At 37.6% G+C, this 23914-nt stretch overlaps 2 protein-coding genes and 1 long non-coding RNA gene across 3 annotated transcripts; all 3 read right to left on the bottom strand.

Moving 5' to 3' along the window:
• Nucleotides 1-3837: 3837 nt before the first annotated feature.
• Nucleotides 3838-16844, bottom strand: actn3a (actinin alpha 3a). Its single transcript, XM_042710951.1, is given in 23 exon segments — nt 3838-4237; nt 4349-4507; nt 4605-4670; nt 4776-4922; nt 5082-5261; nt 5350-5484; nt 5622-5804; nt 6016-6156; nt 6379-6487; nt 6590-6740; nt 6841-6988; nt 7093-7323; nt 7415-7507; nt 7619-7738; nt 7835-7882; nt 8651-8729; nt 9015-9029; nt 9031-9072; nt 9074-9098; nt 10311-10397; nt 10539-10658; nt 10938-11052; nt 16501-16844. Coding segments are annotated over 23 exon segments (2685 nt in total). The 5' UTR covers nt 16633-16844; the 3' UTR covers nt 3838-4078.
• Nucleotides 16845-18261: 1417 nt separating this feature from the next.
• On the bottom strand, nt 18262-19333 carry LOC109059161. The gene is made up of 2 exons (XR_002012544.2): nt 18519-19333; nt 18262-18322 (listed from the first exon to the last, which is right to left on the bottom strand). It is a non-coding gene; the product is annotated as an uncharacterized LOC109059161 (long non-coding RNA).
• Nucleotides 19334-19507: 174 nt separating this feature from the next.
• Nucleotides 19508-23878, bottom strand: rbm14a (RNA binding motif protein 14a). The gene is made up of 5 exons (XM_042710950.1): nt 23763-23878; nt 22500-22863; nt 21898-22419; nt 21555-21831; nt 19508-21041 (listed from the first exon to the last, which is right to left on the bottom strand). The coding sequence occupies exons 2-5, from the start codon at nt 22846-22848 to the stop codon at nt 20765-20767; spliced, it is 1425 nt and encodes a 474-aa protein (XP_042566884.1). The 5' UTR covers nt 22849-22863; nt 23763-23878; the 3' UTR covers nt 19508-20764.
• Between the last annotated feature and the right edge of the window lie 36 nt (nt 23879-23914).

Below are 23914 nucleotides of genomic sequence, written 5' to 3'. Positions count from 1 at the left end.
GTCCCTCTGTGACACTAAGGAAGCTTAAAGAAATATTTTTCTCCACTCCAAATACATAAAGAACGAAGAGAGGGCATCCATATCAATATGAAATCAATGATTAAGACTAACAGATTTATTTTATTTATTTTTAATTTTTATTTATTTAGTTATTTATTTATTTTTTTTTATTTATTTAGTTATTTATTTATTTTAGGAAATGTAGGACAAATATAAAATTGTAATGTTTTAGGAAATGTATAAAAATACAGATTAAGGACTGTCATACTCACCAAGTTCTTCTGTTCGCATTGGATACTTTTTGGTGACAAATGTTTGATCTGTTTCACTTACGTTTGGGATTCCCTCCCCCATGTTTGCCTGAACTATGAAATAAGATGAGATAAATTACCGTGAATATTTGTTTTCAAAACTACAAGTTAATTGTAATACAGTGTAGACTATTTTATTGAAAACTATTAATTTATTTGTTCCGATAAAGAACTGAAAATAAGATAGATTTTTTCACAGATACATATGTATAGCTACAGATTGGTGTAAATACTGAAAATCACTTTCCATTAGTGCAGTATGACGATGTGTTGGGACCACTGAAGGCCACGGCATTGTTGAATCAGAATGACACTCTCTGAAGGTGGTTGTAGTCTTTACATTGGTACTTGTGTTTTATATGGAATCACCTCTCCATTCTCGAATATTACAGTCAGCAGTAAATTGGGGATTTTTTTTTTTTTTTTTTACAGTGTAAAACTAAATTTCTCTGAACTTTTTGAAAATAAAATTGATATAAAAAAAAATGGTATTTTTTTTTTTTTTTTAAGGGCAAATAAAGCATTTTTACCATGTTTTATACTTTTTTTTTTTTCCATTCTGCATTTATCTTTTTTAACAATTTTATTATTTTTTTACATCAAAATTGCATCAATCGTTTTATATTAAAGTCATGTGCTGTTTTTTTTATTATTATTTTTTTTCTTGCACCTTCATTTTATGAAGCCCTATAGAGATTATCGGTGTATCTATTTATTTCATATTTTGTATGGGTAATTTTTTTATTTGTGAAAGAGTATTGAGAAATGTTGTTGTTGTTGTTGTTGTTGTTCTCTGTGGGTAATTGCAGAAACCCTAGTCAGAAACAGAATAGATTTGCTGATGCCTTGTGGAATGTGTTGTTGTTGTTGTTTGTTTTAGGTTTATTGTGATTTTTTTTATTTTTTTTGTGATGACTTGTGTTGTGTTGTTGGTTTGTTGTTTACTCATAGCTAGCCTTACGGAATGCCTTAATAGTAGCCTTTACACACAGCACCAAATGCAATCGGAGGATTTCGAGTCGCCATTTGACCACTCTACTGAGACAGCAAATTGTTTTTGCATTTTCAAAAAATATCAAGTTAAAAATGGAGAAAGGAGGTGTTGTTGAGGCCATATTCTTGGATTTAAAGAAGGCATTCGATACTGTCGATCATCAAATACTCATTTATAAATTAGTTAATTTAAATTTTTCCCCCAATGTGCTAGATGAATTCTTATCTTACAGGTAGAGTTCAGTGTGTTTGGTTGGGTAGTGAAACTCTACCCTTTATGTTCAATGAAACAGGTGTGCCTCAGGGATCCATCCTGGGGCCTCTGCTTTTCAGCTTATATATAAATGATTTACCCTCTGTAACAGTAGCAGTTTTTGGCACAGGCGAACCTGGCAGCATTTTTTCATCATACGGCACGAGCAGTTTAAAAAAAAAAAACAGAGCAATTCGAGGAGGTATAGAGCAATACTCTAATGGAATTAGTGGGCTAAAGTCAGTCACACCTCGATTTTGGTTTTTTCATCATACTTTTATATTTTCTTCCAAATAATGCACATTTCATTCATAATTTTATAAAAACAGGCCTATAGTTCCTGCACATTTATGTTTTCTGAATTGTGTGAAATGGCTAATAAAAATAGGTAATACAAAACAATTATGTGGTCACCAAGGTGAATTTATTCTTGACTTCTGGTCAAGAATAAATAAGAAGTCATGAGTGACAGCGTTTTGTTGATTTGTGGTCTGTTGTTAGTAGGGGGTCTTGAGTGAGGGCTTTGGTTCGGTTTGGAAAATCTGTTGATCGAAGGGGGTCTGGTGTGGTGTATATTTTACCGTAATTTATGTCCATGCTAAAACCAAAGAACTAGCAGCTTCTAAACTTAGTGCAATAATGATAAATGTAAATGGCTTTATGATTCACATCTGGTTCTTAATGTAAAGAAGACAGTTTGTATGTTTTTCACAAAGATGCACTCTGTAACTGACTGTGATCACAAGATTTATGTGTCTGGAGAGATCATTCAGGGCCCTCTGCTTTCAGCTCATATATAAAATATCTTTGGTATTTATCCTCAGATTCCACTTTATTTCTCATACGGCAAAAAAAAAAAAAAAAAAAAAAGTATTGCATTCAAATAACTAAAATATAATATTGTGCAAATTTTAGGGCAGAAAACACTCCTACAAACAGCACAAATCATATATAATACAGGATTATGATTATTCTTTTTCTTATTACAAACTGATTATAAAAATAGGTAATACAAAACAACTTGCTCTCAAGCTAAAGGACTTCTGGTCGTGAACAATGGGAAAGCCTATCGAAGGGGGTCTCTCCAGGGTGTATGCTGTACAATGTACAGGCAGATATAAAGTATTTATGTCCATTAAAAAAAAGAACAATACTTTACCTAAATTACTGCAGATATTTTAAATGAAATATGATTCACATCTGGTTGGGAAAATTTAACAAAAGACAGTTTGTATGTTTGTCTGATGTTTTAGATTGTAAATGTGATCACAAAAGCTCCAGATCATTCAGGTAGTCTCTCATGTCAAATATTTGGTATTATCGATTCCACTTTATCCTTAAAAACTATACCAAATCTACTCAGATATAATACTGTGCAGAAAATTTAGGTTTTCAGGTCCACTTCCTTTAGCCATTCATGCTTTTCTGTAAGAGCTTTTCAGTTGTGGAATACACCTCCAACTGAATTAAGAAACTGTACCATATATCATTCCTTTAGACTAAGACTTAAAACCTGGCTTTTAAAAAACAGACATGTGATCATTTTTTATTTATCTGCTTATTAACATGTTCCATGAGCTTTGGTCACTGTCAGGTGGCTAAATGTATGTTTTGGGTATGTTTTGATTATTTTATTAATGTTCTACTAATTTTCTGGTCTGGTATTTTTTTTATGTATGGTTAATTTTTTCCAGCATGCTTGCATATACCTATTGAAGGTTGTGTGTTGTCGCTTTGTGTGCTTGCATGGCTGATTGTGTGAAAATGTTGATTGTTGTTATAGTGTTAGTACGGTTGTCACGATGCTTTTTGTTTATTGTTCTTGATATTTTAAAGGGTTTTGAAACATCTTGCCAAAGGACTGCAGTTGAAAATTAGCTGACAGGCTAACACTGGCACAATTACAGAAATGTTGATTAATGAGTGTTGTCCTTATAAATAAATAAAGAATAAAGACTTATATGTGTAATGGCAAATGGTTGACTAGCTTTAGCTCTCTAGACAGATGAAATACATTCTAAGCACTTAATAGTGATGTTTTCATGAAGTTCAGATACACACACACACACACACACACACACACACACATACACCACACACATATATATATATATATATATATACATACATATATTTATATATATACATTATATATATATATGCTTAGATTAAACAACAAAATACACAAGATATGATATTTTTTAGGGTAATTTATTTTTGTTTATTTCTCTTATTAACAGTGCCATTGTGAAGAATGACATTGTGTTAGGTTTTGAACTCTTCAATCCCTACTGTCTTGTGAGACAACTTTTCACAACATAAGGGATGGACCACTAACAAGGTCAGACAGCAACTGATGGGTGTCACGGGATATCAACTGGTGACGTACAGGACTAAATCACTGCAGCAAAGCCGTCCATTACATCTGACATTGTTCTTTGAGTTAGATATTTAAGGGTTTTATGAATTTTGGGGAAGGGTGTAGGGGGTGTTGTGGGTGGTGTACGTGTCAGGTAGGGCTCTACAAGTCGCTCTCTCCATACAGGGCACTGGAGAAGGAGATATAATCAAGGGCGCCTGGGGGAGCATCACCACCAATGTACTTGGTCATGCGGCTGATACAGTATTCGGCTTGTTCTGGGGGCAGCTCCCTCCTCAGCTCTTCCACTGTAATGTACATCTGCAGAACACAGTAGAAAAAAATGAGTGCTTAGACAACAAGAGGCGTGTTTAGCAGATTCTCCAAAAACATACATAGGTTCTTTTAGTGGTTCTATTAGTTTGTAATTACCTTGTCAGAAGCCAGGATCTTAAAGGAGGCCATGACCTGTTCAGCAGTGTCTGTCTCGGCTGTCTCCCTGGTCATGAAGTCAATAAATGCCTGGAAGGTGACAACTCCTGTGTTGTTGGGGTCCACCAGAGTCATAATGCGTGCAAATTCAACTTCACCCTAAAAAAATTATGGAAAAGGAAAAGAGTTCATGTAAAAGAAAGTTGATTTTGTGTCCTTGTGTTTCTGGATTATTGTAAAAACAATAAGCAATCACCAGATCATAACCCATAGAAATCAGGCAAGCACGGAAGTCATCAGGATCCATCATGCCATTCCTCTTCTGCAAATACAAAAAAAGAATGTGCTTATTCTACAGTTTGGATAAAGTTGCATAACTTTGCTTATTTAAAGAAAGGAAATTAAACCAAAGACTATGTATGCTAACCCGGTCAAAGTGGTTGAAGGAGGCTCTGAACTCGTTGAGCTGCTCTTGGCTGATGCCCTTGGCGTCACGGGTCAGGATCTGGTTCTCAACCTCGTTGATCGTGCGGGCGATAGTGGTGAGGAGCTGCTCCCATCCAACACGCACGTGCTAAAACAGACAAAATTGGAAAATAGGAATCATGCCTTTATGGTGAGATTAAAGGGACTTGGAAGTTTAATTGCATAAGACACTTTACCTTACTGCCACTTGAAACTTCAAAGAGAAAATACATTTCAGAATGAATTGAAAATAGCTGGTTGTTAATACCTCCATAGTGTAGTTGGTGTGCTTGTTGTCAAAGATAAGACCCTCCTGGCTGAGCTGGTGGTCTCCTTCCAGTTTGTCAATATTGGATTTGTAATTAATGATGTTCTGTTCATATGTTTTCAGATTGCTCATCTGTTCTTCTAGAGAACCGGCAATATCAATTGACACGTGGCTGATCTCCTGTTGAACAAGAGGAAGATCATTTCAGTTTTATTTTTTTTAATTCTATGTGACATGTAGCTACTGTGAGTGGAGTTTGGTGAAACACCTCCATCTTGGTCTGAATCCAGGGTCCAATGATATTGGCCTGAGCACCAAACTGGCGTCTCAGCCTCTCGTTGGACTGCTGCCTGGCTACTTCCTCCTGCAACATCTGGTCACGCATTGGGACTAGTTGCTTCACCTGTTGTTAGGAAGGAAGCAACATTCCTCAGTGAAGAAGCTGAAAGGACTTCTCCTAGCTCAAAATTCTCAGTGCATTGAGCCATTGTTCTTGCTGATCAAGCTGAAATGGTAAAATAAAGATTGTAAAGTACTTACAGCTTCCCATTTGTTGCTAATATCCTGAGGAGAAAGGACAGTGTAGGGATTCTCGCCCACTACCTTGATCCCGTATGTCTGAGCTATCTTCAGGATCTCGTTATGAATGCCCATGATGGCCATGCGTTCCTTGTCAGCTTCTGGCAGGGTTGCCTTGAATTGATCATGGGCTGTGATCAAACTCTGAGGTTGACAAAAGCAGGAAAGAACAAAATAATGTTAAGACATGATGCGTAAGTAAACAATTGAGAGATGGTACAAAAAAAGGAGTCTATTACAGAAGAACAACACCAACGTCCTTCTCCCATAACAGACTGATAAGATACTAAAGCCGGTTTGCAAAGTCATTGAAGAAGATAAGCACTCCTTCAAGCATTCAGTGTTTGTCTTTCACCTGAATCTCCTCAATACTGTGCACAATGAACATGTCCTGCAGATCTTCCATAGCTCCATCCATCCAGTTGTTGAAGGGTGCTGCCCGCTTGGCGAACTCCAGGTACAACTGGTCAATTGTCTCCCAAAGCTTCTCCACACGCTATGGCAAAGAAAGACAAAGATTACAGCGAGCCCACATCCTTTATCTACTGTAAATTGTATATTTTATTCATACTCTTCTTCATTGGCTAAATGTGCAAAATAGTCTTAATGTTTCTGGAAGTGGAATTAGTTTGACAGCATTCTCAAATCAAGTGTTGATTTAGACAGTTGAGGAGGACAGCTGTATCTTAACAATTAAGATTTTATCATATACATGTACCTCCAGTGATTCTCTCCTTTTCTGGGTCAGGGTTCCCAGGTTGTCCCACTGGTCACAGATACCCTGGCATCGGGCATTGATTGTAGCAGCATCATAATAGTCCAGTTCACTAAAGAGCAGCACATCTTTATAATCACTATAATTACCTACTGTAAACACTATAAGAAAGTACTCTTCGTATTTCAAGTGAGCTGAGGTGTATCTGTCTTACTTGAGCTCCTGTGCAATGGCAGCAATCTGCTCCACTCTGTCCTGGTGAGCAGCCAGGTCACTCTCAAAGGCCTCGTGTTTCCTCATCAGAGCACGGATCTCCATTAGAGAGGCGGACTCGTAGTCTTTCTGAGACAGCAGCTCCTCCTTTCCTGTGTTGAGCAATACAAAACACAATGAGAAGGAATATGTCAGTTCTCAGAGTAGAGTGAAAATGGCTGACTGTAAGATCAGAGAGGTTGTGATTAATACCTGTGGTCCATGATTCGTGCAGGGTAGACTTCTGTTTAAACTTCTCTGCCAGGTGGTCCAGTCTCTCCAGACGACGGATTTCTGTGAGCAGCCACTCCTCGTAACCCTTCTCTACTTGCTCCAGACCCTTCCAGGCATTGGCAATGTCCTGTAGCGGGGGAGGACTTACTTTCAACTTTGTCTGTGGGATACTCAAAAGCCAAGGTAGTTTACCCTGTATACAAGCGTTAAGAGAAAAGGAGCATTACATACCGAAACCATTTTGCCTTCAGAGGGCATGAAGGCAGGCCTGTTGCTGAGCCTCAGCTTTGTCTGTAAGGTGTTAAAGTTGATCTCTAGCTGACACTTCTCCTGAACCTTGGGTGGCTTATGCACACGACGATAATCCCTGAAATCCTCTAGCTTCTGCTGCATGGCATGCATGGTCTGCTCGGCCACGCGGTTCTCCAGCCAGGGGATGGTCTTTCGGATCCACTCCAGAAGCTAAGGTGAAAACCACGGGGAAAACGAAGACTGATTCCTTCACAAATGAACAAAACGGCATTCATCTAATGGAGAATTTGAGTATTCTCACCTCGCTGGCCAGTTTCTCGTATTCTTCCATCAGCTTCTCATTTTCCTGGTTGACGGCCAGCACTTTGCAGATCCTGTTAGCTGCTGTCTCAGCCTGGAGGACAGTGTGACTGATTACAAAGGGGAAACAAGGTGGGCAATTACATTCTAAAAGGAGCAACTCTCCTTCCTATACAGATGTTAATCACCAGAAGAACTCCCTTACCTGCTCTGCACCAGCGAAAGCATGGTAGAAACATGACACATAGGTCATGATGGCCTTCTCATCGGGTTTCGGAGTGTTCACAATGTCTGATATAGAGATAAACATTAAGCAATTAATGAAACCATTTTATTTTAGGTTTTGTGGTGTTTGATATGTATTTTGATTATACAAAAATTATTCATTATATGAATCTATTTTTTTATTGTTGTAAATTTATTTCTCTGCTACCTCAAAAGCAGTGTTGAGGTTGCCAATAGGGTCATCCTGCAAGGGCAAACATAGCCCGGAAGACACTCAATGAAAAATTAGTAAATTAAGTTAAGAAACATTTTTCCACAGACACAATTGAAAGTTGCTAGAAATGACAGTCAACCATATACTACTCATCATGGAAACATTTTTCTCATAGTCATACACATAATCACCATGTTTGAATGTGACTCATGCTATTTTATACACTGCAGAACATTAGTAACATAATTAAACAAGCAAAAAATGAATTCAGGTCTAAGAACATTTAAGATAAATTAAATTAAAAACCTTTACAAAAAAGTACTGTGGCAGATGGTAAAAAATGGTGATTCTCATTTTCATGTACCATGGTATTTACATGGTACTCTAAAATACTTAAACAATTGCCATCATATTAAAACCATGGTATTGCCATAATATATGTTCAAAAAAAAAAAACATGGTATTCCCATAACCAATAAACAACTGGCTTTTTGTTAGTGAGGTGGCAATAACATCAGGTAAATAAAACAAACCAAATGAGACTTTTTCACACTTAACCACTAAAGAAATTAAATAAAGGTGTTACCTTTTTAATGTAAAATATTCTGCTCTTTTTTTCTAGAAGCAATAAAAAGTCCATTCACAGCCAGAGACAAAGTTAGTTACCAACAGTTCTATGATGACAGGTATAGTGTAAGGGAAAAGGTGAGTTTTTATATGACTTAGGAGATGAATGGACAGATAGCAAATGAACAAAAAGAAGGCAGAGATGCATTATGAGAAAGAATGCGATGGCACCTTGCGCAGTTTGGAGTAGTCGATGAGGTCAGGTCTGTGTCTGTGGATGAGGGCACAGAGAGCCAAGCCATCCTTCCAACTAAGACACAGACCACAAGCAAAGAAAGAACCACAAGAGAGAAAGAACAAGAAAAGAAATTTGGAAATGGTTAACAAAACGATGAGTGTTGTGCAGAGGCTCTATGGCAGAGTTTAGAAGCATGTGAAGCATGATGGGTAATGCAAAGGATGGGTTTTAAAGAGAGATAATGTACACATGTGCGCATTAAATTTCGGACAAGAGCCGTAAACGGTTAAACAGAATAAGAGATTGTGAAATTAAGCCAAGATGCTGTTCTCTCAACAGGAGTGAAGCAGAAATCACCTGATGTGGAAGTTGCACGTTGACATTCCTGTAGGGGGCAGTCTTCCTCTGACACCATCAGCAGGCCCTCCTTAGCAGAGGTCTCTGTGAGGAACAGGTCAGTAGATCATTTTCACTGACTACACAAAATATGATGTTGACTTGACCTTACCCTTTAATTTAAAGATATGCTCAATTGCCCTTATTCATGAAACTTTCATAAATATATTAGTAAACGTGCTTGTAAAATGGAACTTTAGATTCACAAATGCTCCATAAACCTCAGATTTGTTATTTAAAGGTGTGCACATTTGTAAATAGGGCACACTTGTATTCATATTCATAATTAGCATAATTACCACCCATGAATTACAACTAAATAGAATAACTGGTATAAAAATATTAAGCTTGCAAACAAATAGCCTTACTACTGGTGCTCAGAATAATAGTAATCTATAATAAAAAAGAAAACTATGTGGCTGTTTTCAATTATTTTATCAAAGACATTTTTAGTGATATTACATTTGACACCAAAGCTCCAAATCTTGTGTCAAAAAAACACAGTTCACGTTAAAGGACTGTATTGGAGCCAAAAGCATGTGATCTATGACATTCTAAAACAAAATTTGTCTGAGCACTACGTGATTGCTTCTGAATCCCAGGGCAATTTTCCTTATTATTATTTTATTTTATTTTATTTTTTAACCAATATCATTATTTTTATTTGAAGCCAAAATAACATTTGCCTATGAAATACAGGCATATAGGCTTAGTTAAAAGGACTGATTAAATTCATTTCAGTTTCATTTCATTTCATTCCTGTCAGTGTACTGTACCAAAATAAATTAATCTCTTTGAACATGTCTATTATTTCTTTAAAATAAAATTAAACAAAACAACTAAATGAACAAAAATCAATTGCAGAATGAAAAAAAAAAACCTTGCTTAATTTTGCTATCAATTTTTTTTTCGCATTTAACTACTTAATTTTTTTATTATATATTATTATGGTAACTATAGTGTTATATAGGCCTATGACTAAAATAAGAAAATGTTCTGATGTTTTAAGCACCATTTCTGTGTGGCTGGGAGCAGGTGTAAATTTACTAATACTAAGCCAAATACTAATAACTAAATATAAATGGCTTCTACAATGGCACTTGCTTTTCTTTGATGCTTCATCTTCGCCACTAGGTGTCAATAAAAGTTCATGTCAGCTTTCACACCAAACAGTGTGACGAACCAGAAATTAGTGGACCTTTAAACAAACACAACTCTGCAGAGGTGCTAATGTGTCAGATGTTTGGATTCGCTCACCCTCCACTGAAATGTCCTGGATTGCAAAGCGCAGGATGATGGTCCAGATCATACCGAGGGTCATTTTCACATTACCATCCACGATCTCTGCAAGTCAGAACAACCAGAAAAAAAAAAAAAGTTTCACTCACTTGACAGAAGAGTAGATTATGGAAAGTGACAGGAATAGAGAGGCTAAAGGTGCTGATATTAGAGAAACTGAAGCAGAAGAGGTTTGTTAAGCCTCACCTTCAGCACCAATGGAGACCAGTTTCACTCCTTTGCTGCTGATAAAATCCAGGGCCTTGTTTACGTTGGCGATCTTGTGGAAACGCATTTTGCCTTTGTCTGGTTTAGGGAGTCTCTCACCTGATATAACACACACAGACAAACAAAATCATACCATAAGGACATGTATAGAAATATTCCTTTGCTTCATGTGAGACTTTTAATGGGGGAAGTGTAGAATAATAATGGCCACATTATTTTGATACAGGACAATCTTACAAACTCCCATTAAAAATATATTTCTTTAAAGTCCATATACTGTTCCACAAAACTTAAGTTGGTGAATGCTAACACATGAACAGAACACTGATATGAGACGCTGAGCACAAGTCACATCGACAGATCCAGTGAGACGCTTACCTGAGATAACCTCCAGCAGCAGCATGAGTTTGAGTCCATTCCTGAAGTCTTCCTCAATGTTCTCAATCTGTGTCCCTGCCTTGCGCAGGTGAGAGTTGCACCAGGCAGTGAAGGTCTGAGGGGAAAAAATGGGATAAATTAAGTCGTCAAAACAGTCTGAACATCTTCAAGTTTTTTTATTTTGTTTTATTTTTGTTTTTGTTTGTGGAGGTGTGTGGTAATTTGGTAATACAGATGATGTAGTCCTTTTACATGAAATACTTTAATTATGTCAAATTTTATATTTGATACTAATTTTATATAAATCATTTTAATAATAAAATAAAATAAAAATACTGTAAGGGCATCTACCCCCAAATTTAAAGTATCCGAGTTTTTTTTTTTTTTTGAGTGTCATTTTTGTCTTGAGCAAAGGTTAATTTCTGTCCTTGATCTACACATAGTTTGATCTATAAGCAGCGTTGACTGTACATGCCTCAACGTAAGAGAGAAGGGGAAAGAGAGTGAGTGAGGTGACTGAAGAATGCCAAGGCCCAACGTAATTTGATGTAAGGCTGGAAGCGGAGAGCTTTTTGCAGCAGGTGGCCACCCTTCAAATCACCCCCCTCTGCCAAAGATCACCAAAATTAGCCTGTGCCCCATGGGAGGGGGAGGTGAAGATGGGGAGGAGGAGGAGTAGAAGGAGAGAAGGAAGCTATATTGGGGGGCTATGAGACACCAGCAGACAGCTGAAAGCACAGCATTCCTGGAACAGACGCTCAAAACACTACAGCTAGAAAAATATGCGATGTTCCACAACATTGGGCTGTTTATTTTATATAACATCCTCATAAAACATACAATTACAATCAAAAGTAATAAACTTCAATGGGTGTTATTTTAAATTGTAGACTGAATGACATAACATGGATTCAAGAAATGAAAAGGGCAGTTGTTTTAGTGGCCACCCAAGTATGTGCAACAGGAATATGAAACATTTTTTCTTGGACGTCCTTGAACTCTCTACATTGTGAATAGGGGAGCAACAGGTTGCTTGTACAGAAATAGCTTGCCATGTTGGTGATGCTTTCATTACTTTGTCACATGCTAATTGCTCTAGCATTGATGTATACACTCTTTAAGTCAGTTTAAATGTTTATACATATTTAGTTTGCCAGATCATATTTTTCATATATAAACTGAGGCAGTGAATACTAGTCAGATTTGATTAATGTATATTTCAAATGCTTAAAATCAGAGTATTAATTTAAAAAGGGAAAATAAAAAGACATCTATTAAGCAGTCTTGTACAACTTAAAGAACATATGAATTAAAAAAATTAAGTATTCTATTATTAAAAATAGCCTGAAAAAATATAAAGTGCACACTGTGTTGATTCCAACTGAATTGTGATCTGAGGTTCTGGTTCGAATGTCAGATATTGTATAGTGATGACTACAGCAGAGATGCTCTCTGTCACCAAGGATTCATTTTAGCCTTGCGATCCATTGGCACTCCAGTTACATCATCACTTCAACTATTCCTGTCATACATACATCTGTGCAAAAGCTTTGCATTGATGAGTCAGCTGAATGCAGTCCCGCTGCTATCATGACAGGGCTTTGTTTAAAGTGAAGACTTTACAATTCACACATCGACATATTTATATAACATTTATTATTATTTTTTAATCATATATTCAACATATCACTGTACATTTTTATAAATTAAAGGGCCACAGAGCACAAATCAGATTTAGTTTTAATATCTATTTATTATTTTAAAATTTAATATAATTTTATAAACAAAACTTATTCGCACATCTTGGTTCTGTCATAGACTATAAAAAAATTTCAAAGTTGTAAATATGTTAGAAGATACTATTTCAGTCCTTCTACTTCAAAATTTCATGTTTAATTCAATGTTACTTGCCGTTTCTTTGTATTTGTGAAATTTACTATCAATGTCTTTTCTCACACCATTGTGAGTAACTTTTTTCCTTTTTAAAAACACATTGACATACATATGCACAGAAAGAAAAAACAAACAAAAGCAACAGAGATTATTGCAAACATTTTACCCATTAAAGAATTTCCCCCAAGGGAAAATTCTGCTTTACAGTCTCGCTCTTGTTAGCTGTTCAAAACTGCTGCTAGATTATTTATGCTCTACAGATTACAGCAAAGCCACAGGGACATTCCACTGGATCATGCACCCTCTTTTACAGTAGCAGGAAGAAATTACTGAAGCTACTAATGGTTTTCTTAATAACACAACTGATTATTGACACCACCATAAAATTACAGGCCTTTAAATACTTTAAACCATCCATGCAAATTTAAATAAGATTTTACTGTAAATCTGTTGCATCTATATTCAGTATATTTTAGATGGCTGTGGATGTGTTTCAGTTCTATGGATGGATATCACACAATTTCACACTACTACCACAGAAACGACAAGCAACAAAATCCACTGTCCAAAGTCATTCTATGAACCAGCACATCTATAAAAGATAAAAGGTTGTGGCACATTCAGGTGAAAGGGCTGAACATAGGATTCTGGGTAACTTGATATTTAACATTTGAAGGCCTGCTATTTAAAGCTGCAAACTTAGGTAAACTATAACCTAGGCATTTGACTTGCATGCAATCATTTAGCTGCTAGTTCACCATTTAATAAATGAGCAGATACACAAAGCCATATAAGCTATTTAAATTCACCTTAGCACCTTTCTCCAACATTTTATCATTTTTCAGAATATAATAAGTAATATGGACTCAATAAAGACACATTCGCTCTTAAAAATAAAGGTTGTTTATGGGCATCTATGGTTTCATGAAGAACCTTTAACATCCATGGAACATTTCCATTACACAAAAGGTTCTTTAGATTTTTAATTTGTTTTTCACACCGAGATAAAAAAAAAAAAAATAAAGGTCTTTTTTTGATTGTTATTTTGTTTAGTGAAAAATAGCTCTTATATGGCATCACTGTGAAATCCCTTTAATGTAAAAAGAAAACCATTTGCTTGGGTATAAACAGGATTGACCAACAGAAACTTATGACCTTCAACCAATTATGTGTCCCACTTTCTTTTTGTTCTCATTTACATGGCCATGAAAGTCAAATCCAGCCTAAAATAAGTTTACCTGGCTGACCTGTCTCGTACAGTAAACTAGCAGCCCCCCAGCCCCCATGCTTTCATTAAGTAGTTTATAGAAGCTCCCCTAGAAGGACACCTCTTCTGGAATAGCAACTGCCATTCGATCGTACTCATGACTTTCTTCACCCTCCATTTCCACCCCTACGGCGTGTGCCTAAAGAATGTGCACACCTATCTGAATCCCTCAGGTTTTGCAATTAGAATGAAAAAATACATTAAAAGTTTTCCTCTGACTTGTGAGTCGCAGAGCTCTTAAAAAGGTGTAATTAGGTGACATACTATTCAGCACGCACACTATTATTTTTTTCATCTTATATAATAATAATAATAATAAAATGCAGGTAAGTGTCCAATATTTTATGAGAAAGCACGGATGCAGTCTCCATAAATCCCTCATACTGTAAATGCAGCTGATGAAGGTAACTAGATGAGGCCTGGACTACATTCAACATGGCTCAAACTGATGACTATACAGGCATGAAGAGCAGTAAAGGATCCCTTAGAGTTGTGGGGGTGTGACATAACAGAAATTTATAATAAAATTAAACAACAATATTCTGCATGTTTTGGAATCACTCGCTTCTCTTCTCAAAACTCAGTGGTCCACTTGGCTTCCCTTGCAGGATCTGTCACATTAGTTAACAGACATTAGAAAACAACTTAAGTAATACAATACTGTAGAGATGCAGTCTCTCCTTCTAATAAACTAGTCTCAGGATTGAACTAATAAATGGCATGCGACCAAGAAACCAAAGCACAAGGGTGTTAAGGAGTCAACAGTAATTCACTGAAGCAGCTAGTCTTAAAGTAATAACAAACCACAGTAATATTTAAATGCAAGGAAGGCTTTTTGAAGAGAATTATGCAGCATGATGCTTCTGCATGGACAGAACGCCTCACATTCAGGTGCAAAAACACTCTTTATTTTTAAATGAAAGGAGTGATTTTTGAAGAGAATTATGCAGCATGACATTTTTGTCAGTAATTGAAACAGCCACATAGGCTACCTTGCTTATCTTTTCACATTTTGACTAAAAAATTACAAAACATTTAACAATATGTACCATACAAAAACTTTTGTGTTTTATTCAGTGAGACATGTCATAAAAAATTACAAATATGTTTATGATATGGTAATTACATTTTTTTGTGTGTGAAATTAAAAGTTACATATAATTGTTTTTCTGAGAAGTGTTTTTTTATGTGTAACTGAAATACAACGTACATAAAAGGTGTATAGACAGTTTTTTTTGATGAGAATGAGAGTGGTTTTCTTTTTTTGATGAGAATGAGAGTGGTTTTCTCTGATTCTTTTGTGTATTGTCTAATATGTCTGGCCAAACTATGTATCGGAATTAAAAACTGATTCTTTTTGTTTAAAACATTAAAGGCATTAATGCATGTTTTTGTTGGGAGGAATTAAATTACAAAACAAAACAAAAAACTAACTATACAATTTAGTTTGACATCCTGTGTGGTTCATGACCAAAATTTTTGAAGGTTAAGCATTAGGGCATATTTTTTTACCCTATTTACGGAAAGTGCCAGTTTCTTAGACTTGGTCCTAGATGATCTACCGAACTGAAACTCTCAAAGCTATAATGTGTGTTTCAATCTAGCACTTAGAGCCCTCTGTGAGAAAGAAAAATGTCTGTGCCCTCAACAGGATGCAAATAAATCTGCAAGTTCATCATGTTAAATCCTTGCTTATTAATAAACACCTCTCACATGTACCATCAGTCATTTAAATAGAATCAACAGATGATGATGAACAAACTGCTTGGATTAATGTGTTGGGGGACAGGATGGGTCCCATATTTTTAGTTGAAGGGTCTATTTATGTGGCTTTGAATTTTTTTTAACCACTTCCGTCCATTCTGAATATACTGTGTACTGTAACATACTGTTGCCTCATCTGCTCAGCTGTTACTGTCACTTTGGTGAAGTTTTGCATAATGTAATTTAGGTTAATTTTGTATATTGTTGATACGTCCATTCTGAACACTGACTGCCTGCAGTTAATTAGTTGCAGTAATACTAACACTATAACATATAACCCATTAATGATTTTAATAAAAATATATTCCAACCAAATGGGTTATGTGTTGAAATTAAAGATAGATACAAAATTATTCAACCACGTTCGCTGCTTGAGTCTACGAGGTCGCAGCTGATTGGTCCGTGTTGCTGAGCGGTTTATGACGTGGAGACTAGACGCTTGAAAATGTCAAATTCTTGCAGATTTGACATCCTAATGCTGCTTTTCATTCCATAAGGTAGGCTTACTCAGCCATTTAAAACGAACAATTATATGTCATCTTTTTTTTCTGGCTGTAGGCTAATATTTAAAATCACTTTGCGTAAACCTTTATAAAGAAAAGCAAGTAGTAAGTACAAAAAACACTCGCGAGGTTTTACCTTCCGCTGCTGCTTCTCCCAGGCCGGGTCCAGTAACAGGTCGCGATCCCAGCTATCCTCTTGGGTCATGTATTCCTCAGTCGTAGTCATCGTGTAAGAACTATACTGCACTTGCGTTTCAATCGCTGTCATTTTTCTGTCTTCTGTGGGGTGTTTGGTATCCCCTCAACCTACACAACCTTATTATTTACCTCTTAATTCAACATACACGCCCCGTGCCGTACAGTCAAGAGTCTCGTGCGGGTTTGGAGAGAGAAGACAGACCCCTTCCTGCGTTAACTGCTCCCACCGGCGGATGAGCTGACAGCTGGTGCTCAAGCTCAACAAGTAACGCGACCCGATGTGAGTGACTGACTGCTGCAGTATTTGGGCACAACTTCGTTTCATAAAAGGATATGGGCGGGATTTAAGAACGGTACAAAATGATCAGCGTTAAGTTCAAGTATTGAGTTCATTCAGCATAATTAAAAAATAGGACCAGAAAGAGTTAAGCAACTTTTGTCTATGTAAGGTTTCCCTCACATGCAAAAACGGAGGTTCCTGTGTTTGTTAAAACATTTTTGATTATGCATTTAGGTTTGTATAAAATCAATTAAACATGAAAAAGAATGAGAAAAAAAACAAGACCACATAATATGATTTAAGCATCGTTTATTGAACTTCACAAGAAGAGAATACAAATATCATGGCACAAAGCCAGTTTGCAAATAAAAAACGTTAGGATTAAGATCCTTCTGGCTTTGACAATTACATAAACCACAATGAATGCTGCCCATTCAAACCTAGAAAATATATCAATGATACTCAAACATCCCTGAATCACTGAGTATTTCAGTTCTTGATGACCTACAATCATAGTTTATACACAACTAATGCTCTGCTGTCCAACTTTTCAAAAAGCACCTCTAAATTAGAGATGAAGCTTTAGGTCATTGGAAGGTTGTGAGAAAGACTGAAAATCAATATGGATGATTGTAAAGAGTGTTAAGTTCTAAAATTTGAATGAGATTTGAGGTTAAAGCCTTTTTGAAGATTAGAGGAATGAGTAAACTTGTGATTTTGAGAAATAATGTGAATTATAGACAGGAATGTGTTTTAAGTAATGTTTGGAGTGACTGAATAGGCTTACCTTTAACAAACACTCACTAAATGTTTTATCTGACAAATTCATAACACTGTCCCTAGGTTAAACTGAGAAAGATGTTACTTTTACTTATGAACATATTAAATCATGCTCAATTCTTACTCTGAGAGAACAGAGTAAAACATAATCCCTACAATAGTCAGAAGTCTAAATTTGGCAGGAAAACAGATGGACCCTTTTCTTAGAGTGAAATTTTTTCGGAGTGTTGTGGTGTGAGATTTTTTCTTTTGGGTCTGTGATTTTGTGAGTATGGATTAGTTTGAGTTGGATTTGAGTTGGGGTGGTTGTTTGCTGGACTAATTGGTTACTCACCTACTTTTGGTCATCTCTGCACCCTTCTCAAGTACTCAAAGCATAGTTGGAGTGCCTCATCTCGCCAACTGGAAGTGCTTCAAAAAGACTAAATGCCAGAGAACAAGCCAAGGCAAATGTCAGCCATTCTTCCCTCAAATTTTTTAAACAAATAAAAAAACACTTGGAAATTTATTTCCAGCTCATCTTGAAAGCATACTGCGAGAAAACATACCTCAAAGGCACTAAAACCTTTTATCATGAGAATCTGGTGCCAAAAGAGTCAGTATTATAAATATGAATAATGCAGTAAGTAGGTGTCTTCTGTCCATATACCAAACCATGAGCATTTTGGGAAGCTGAAAGAGGTTATTCTGGTACTCCAGGCTGTTAAAAAAAAAAAAAAAGCAATCCCCCCTCAGTAGGCACTGATCCAACCACACAGCAGAAAACAAGTGCCATTCCCATTGTGTTGAATGTATTGTCAGTATAAACTGATGTTGGCCTGATCTGAGCAGCTGAGCTAGAATGATGGGGAAGTGTATAATCGAGGTGCAGGCGTGGTTGGGGAAAATGGCTTTACCTTAGTGGGAAGCACGTCCGAGGTATTGTGGGGCGCTAATTCCTTCCCCCCGTCATGCTCAACTTGGCGTCCTGAGGCCCGGGAGCCATTATAGCTGTAGTTAGCGAAAAGGGAAAATGTGGCTGGAACAGCAGTAATAATAACAAGAAACATGAACTATTTATAATAATACAAAATAGATGAAATAATTTAATGTGTAGAATAATTTGTGTGGAGCTCTGGTGTGCTGCAAAAAGCTACACCGCCACCACTTTTCCATCTGCATTCTATCACACATCAAATTGAGAACATTAACACTACAGTGGATGTTTGCCTGTGAGGTTTAAGTAAAGAGATGAAGTCGAATGTAGAGTGTGGAAATTATGGGTTACATGTGCTAAGTGAGATTTGTGTGTGTACCCCACCATATTTCTTTGGAATGAAAGACTGAAGACTGCCTGAGGGGCATTCTAGGAAAAGAGGACATACATAACATGATTAAACAAACCATTCTCTTGATCATACCTTCCAATTTCAATCATAATGCACTTAAGGCTATTTGAAGGGAAGCTACCTAACTGTCATAACATCTACATCCCTTTTAAATTATTTTGCAGTTGATGTTAAATTTTGTGTAAATTTCATTCATTATGGACTGAAACATCTAGCACTAGATACATGGACTTTAACCTGGATGAATTATTCACACACTTTCAGTCTATAATGTCATAACATGAATGTTTAATTGAATTGCCTAAAATGCTCATGAACTGGGAAAACATTTTTTTCTCCTTAAGAACAAAAAATACAATTGTATGAAGCACTTCACTGTTTTTTCACTCCCCCATTCTTAGAACCAATTGCCTTAACTATATATATGTCAGGCCTGAACAGGTTTTACACTTCCCATCCCTAAATAATAAGTGTTTCCACCCCAAAGCCCCTGAAATCAATTCACATGACTCTAAGGATAAAGAGACTATGATAAATGTAAATGTGAACAAAAGAAATGGTCAGAGAAACATAATAGTATTTGCATGGGGCTACTTTCAGAAGAAACAAAAAGAACGTAAATCCTCATTCTCTTTTAAGGTCATTTGAGCGGTTTCCACCCATACTTATAAGTCAATACTCCCAAGTATCCGGTCCATGTAAGAGAGGGATGCAAAGCTAGAGATGGCAGTCGTTTGCACTTTAAATCCTGCAAAAACATGCATAATCACTACTGGCAGACTATAGAACCAGTTCTGTTTGCTAATAAGCAACAACGACACCTCAAACTCATTCAGAGTCAATAGAGGCATCCGAATGAAAAACATTTAGAGCAAATATGCTTCTCGACTGACAAACAAACTCGTCCCTTTTGCAATGAATCTATTATTGCCTTCTCTTTTCCAACAGATGATTTTAATATCAGTTTTAATGTTGTCGAACTGGGCAGGTGTATCCATCTGCTCTAGTGATGGAGTGGTTAGAGCATTTAAGTAGAGGTTTGTGGATTTGTTTGGTACTGATTCATCTTAATATGGCCAAATGCCTGCCCTTCCTTACTCAAATATGAATATACGAAAAAGGCCTGATGTGTATGTGATTGGGGTGCTCATGTGTAAGCTAATGGATCAGTTAACATTGTGTTCTCACTCTCTCACACACACAGACTTCACACAGGTCCTCTGTACATTCTAGCTAAACTACGCTGTCTTCCTAGTTGTTGTGAAATTTAACATCAGTCCAAGCCAATTACAATATGCTGACAACAATTTGGATTAGGATATTTGACTGAGGCTTGCTCCTTTCTTGAACCATGAATTTAATAAAGCTGTACCTGATCTGAAGTACTTGGTTTTACAAAAGTCTATACAAAAAAAAAAAAGTTTATTTTCACAAGGCACAGTCATTTGACTTCGGAGAATGTCTGACCCGACAAAGTCAAACAGTATTTTATCTATAAAAGTGACAGCCGATGTAGTTCTGAGCACTTCGGGGAGAAAAAAAAACAAAAAAAAAAAAAAAAAAAATTAACCGAGAGAAGCTCAGAATTAAAACTTTCATGGCCTTGTAAACGTCTACATTCTGTACATAATGAGATATTTAACATTTTGCGGGGGAAAGATAACTGCGAAACTACAATATCTGGGTTTGATGTAACAGTAATAATTCAATTTATCCCTTTCTTCTAGTTTCTTTTGTCATGTAGGACCAAAATTGACACACGCACACATTTTCACAACCAAACACGCGTGCACACACTCGTGAGGTGGTAAGGGCTATCGATATGGGGACTCAGATGTGTGTTGCTGAAGGTAATCAGGACGGCGTAGGACGGGCTCCTGGTGTGTTGAAGTTGGCTCATACACTCTTGGTGAAGCAGTTGTGCCAGGGGCGGACATCTGTTGTGCATCCATTGGACCTGGAGGCATCATGGGCATCGTAGGGGGTGGTGGCGGTGGATAGCTGTACTGGTACTGCTGATATTGCTGGTATTGCTGGTATTGTTGGTACTGTTGGTACTGATGGTACTGTTGGTAGTACTCTGCATAGCACCTGGTATGGAGAAAAGAGTTTAGATGTGCTTTGTAGTCAGTATAGTTAATGTTTTGCATATAATTTATTTTGGAGTATATTTTTTTTATTTGATTTTTTGGCAAAACAAAAAAGTGTGTGTGTGACCATGGACCACAAAACCAATCTTAAGTCGCATGGGTATATTCGTAGCAATAGCGTATACATTTTCTTTTATGCTTAAAATCGTTAGGATATAAAAAGTAAAGATCATGTACTATAAAGATACTGTAATATTGTATTGTCATAATATGCATTGCTAGGAATTTCATTTGGACAACTTTGAATGTAATTTACTCAATATTTTTATTTTTTTGCACCCTCAGATTCCAGATTTTCAAATTGTTGTATCTCGGCCAAATATTGTCCTATCCCAACAAAACCATACATCAATGGAAATTTAAAAAAAATTGACCCTTATGACTGGTTTTGTGATCCACGGTCACACTTTTGTGTTGTACTATAATATTTAAATATAATTAAAAAAACCTTTACCTTGCAATTGGGTCGCCATTTTTAACTGCAGGTAGTTCTGGACCACCAGGAGGTGTTGGGAGCAGGGCCCGTCGTTTGGGACGCGTCTGGGAGAACGGCTGGGGAACTGGATCAGGCAGTAATGGGGTCGAACGTCGTACTGGACTTCGGTCTCGGTCAGATTTGGTCACCGCCTGCTGTTCAGCCAGCACTTGTTGTCCCTGCTCAAAGTATCGGGCCCGAGCAGCTTCAAAGACGGCTTGTGGGTCATGTTGGTTGGATCCCATGGTCCCATAATCTGTGCTTGCAATGTTCACATAGGATTTACTGGCACTGTACAGAGAGGAATTTGCTCGGGTCAGACTCCGTGCCCCCGGCGGCGCTTCTCCTTCGGTGGGGTAGCCATCCGCAGCTTGGCTTGTCGACATGTTCAGCATCTGGTCTGCTACAGCACTGTAGACTTGACTCGCCAGGGCACCGTAGACCGCAGCACTGACAGGTTTGCCATCAACCCTGGAAGTGGTCAAGTCTTTCAGAGCTGCAAAGGTTGGGTCAGTGCTCGCAGTGTTGTAGAAAGAGTTGTGGACACTCTGCTGCACCTGAAGGGGAAGTCCGGCAGCAGCGGCGGCAGCTGCAGCCAAGACAGCAGCCTGACTCTGGTGGTGCTCCATTGAAGGCCTGTTGATCGGGCATTCTCCTGCAAAGTGGCCATGTGCACCGCAGCTGGCACACGGGACCTTGTTTGTGGTCTGCTGTACCTTTGAGAGCTCCACTGCAAGTGGACGCCCCATAAATGAGGTCCCATGAAGACCCTCAATGGCTTGTTCTGCATCCTCTTTACGCTCCATGTGCACAAAGGCGTAGCCTGTAAATGAGGAGGGCTTTGCTGCAAGAGAACACATCACTGTTATATAATGGCAAGAAATATGCACTGATACAAAGCAGGTGCATTATACACATACTTACTCTTTACTTTATCACAATCGAGAACTTTGCCGTAAGCTGAGAAGAGATCATATAGGTCTTCAACTGAACAGGAAGCGCACAGGTTCCCCACAAATACTTTGGTGGAATTGAGAGGCCTCCCTTTGGATTCCTCAACTACAAGGCTCCGGCCACGGTACTCTTGACCATTCAGATCACGGATGGCACGGTCAGCAGCCCCTTCTCCCTGCAGATGGACAAAGGCAAACTGCCTCAGTACAGTTATGTGCACCACTTCTCCATAAGGGGCAAAAAGTGCTATTAGGTCATCTTGTGTGGTTTCCAAATCCAGATTCCCAACAAAGAGCTTCACTGCGTTGATGTCGTCCATTGCACCTCAGAATACCTAGAAATAGGGAACAAGCCTTATTTCTTTCTTTTTGGCCGCAAGACCTAATTAGTTCTAAAAGCAAACGGGTCTGAAATTCAAGGAGGGCTTATCAAACATGTGTTGAATTGGTTGAGCTTAATAAGAAGCACTGAGACACCGCAATTCAAATTACGCGCGCCTCTTTTACAGACGGTTTCGGTGAATATAAGTGAGCTGGTCAAACAGAACAGCCACGTAGCTGCTTTTCCCTTTTTTTATGTAAACAAGTGTTAGAAACAGGCGTTTAAACGCTGCTCTCGCGTACGACACTGCGTTTTTAAAACGCGACGCTTAACGTTAAATTAAATACGTTAAACGCAAAAACGCGTTATGTGTGAATAGCCCCATAATACAATTCGTCGCGCCATCCGTACTGTAGATTAGGTGATAGACACATGAAAAAAGAAAGTCTCCGACCATTAATGTTATAGTTATTGTAGTTGTTTAAGTAACCAATTGCTAGCCCGCCAGTTGCAGGGACGCGCTGATAATCTGCGCTGCGTAGTCGTTTCTAGAAAGCGCTGATCTCACTGAGTTTTGCTAATGACAACTGGCGGTGATTTACACGCATACTGTTAGCCAGCTGACTTTGAACATCTTCCTCGAAACTTTCGCACCTGTCACCCCCATAAGACGCATTATTTGTGTCCATTTAAGCCTCGAAGGCACTAACATCGCATAATTAGCACATGCGTACTTTGCTAGCCACGCGCTATCTTGTTAGCAGCCATAAACAAGGAAATACAAAAAACGATCGCTGATCTCACTCACTGTTAAAATTATACCGGGAATGGGTAAAACAAATTACGAGCAAATGAACTAATTTGAAGCACTAAGGTTTCAAACAGACAAAAGCGTTTTGTCTACCCTCTTACCTAACGCGATGAAGAGACTTCATATCCGTTTCCCGAATGTTTGGTGGTGTTCTTCTGGTGTAGCCCATCCGTGTGAGTACAAATACTAGACAGAAGGATCCGGACGCAGTCATTGTTATAAAGTAACCTTATACTTTATAAGGAAAGTTCAC

The sequence above is a fragment of the Cyprinus carpio genome, chromosome A21 (assembly GCF_018340385.1).
Source record: "Cyprinus carpio isolate SPL01 chromosome A21, ASM1834038v1, whole genome shotgun sequence".
NCBI lineage: Eukaryota > Metazoa > Chordata > Actinopteri > Cypriniformes > Cyprinidae > Cyprinus > Cyprinus carpio.
This window is presented reverse-complemented; position numbering and strand designations above follow the sequence as displayed.

Excerpts from the sequence above, each read along its gene's own strand:
- rbm14a (XM_042710950.1), bottom strand. The coding sequence starts at position 22,848 with ATGGACGACATCAACGCAGTGAAGCTCTTTGTTGGGAATCTGGATTTG. Across the intron at positions 22,420-22,499 it reads CGATTGTGATAAAGTAAAGA|CAAAGCCCTCCTCATTTACA; the intron begins GTAAGTATGTGT and ends GTTCTCTTGCAG. Across the intron at positions 21,832-21,897 it reads AGCGCCGCCGGGGGCACGGA|ATTATGGGACCATGGGATCC; the intron begins GTCTGACCCGAG and ends TTGCAAGCACAG.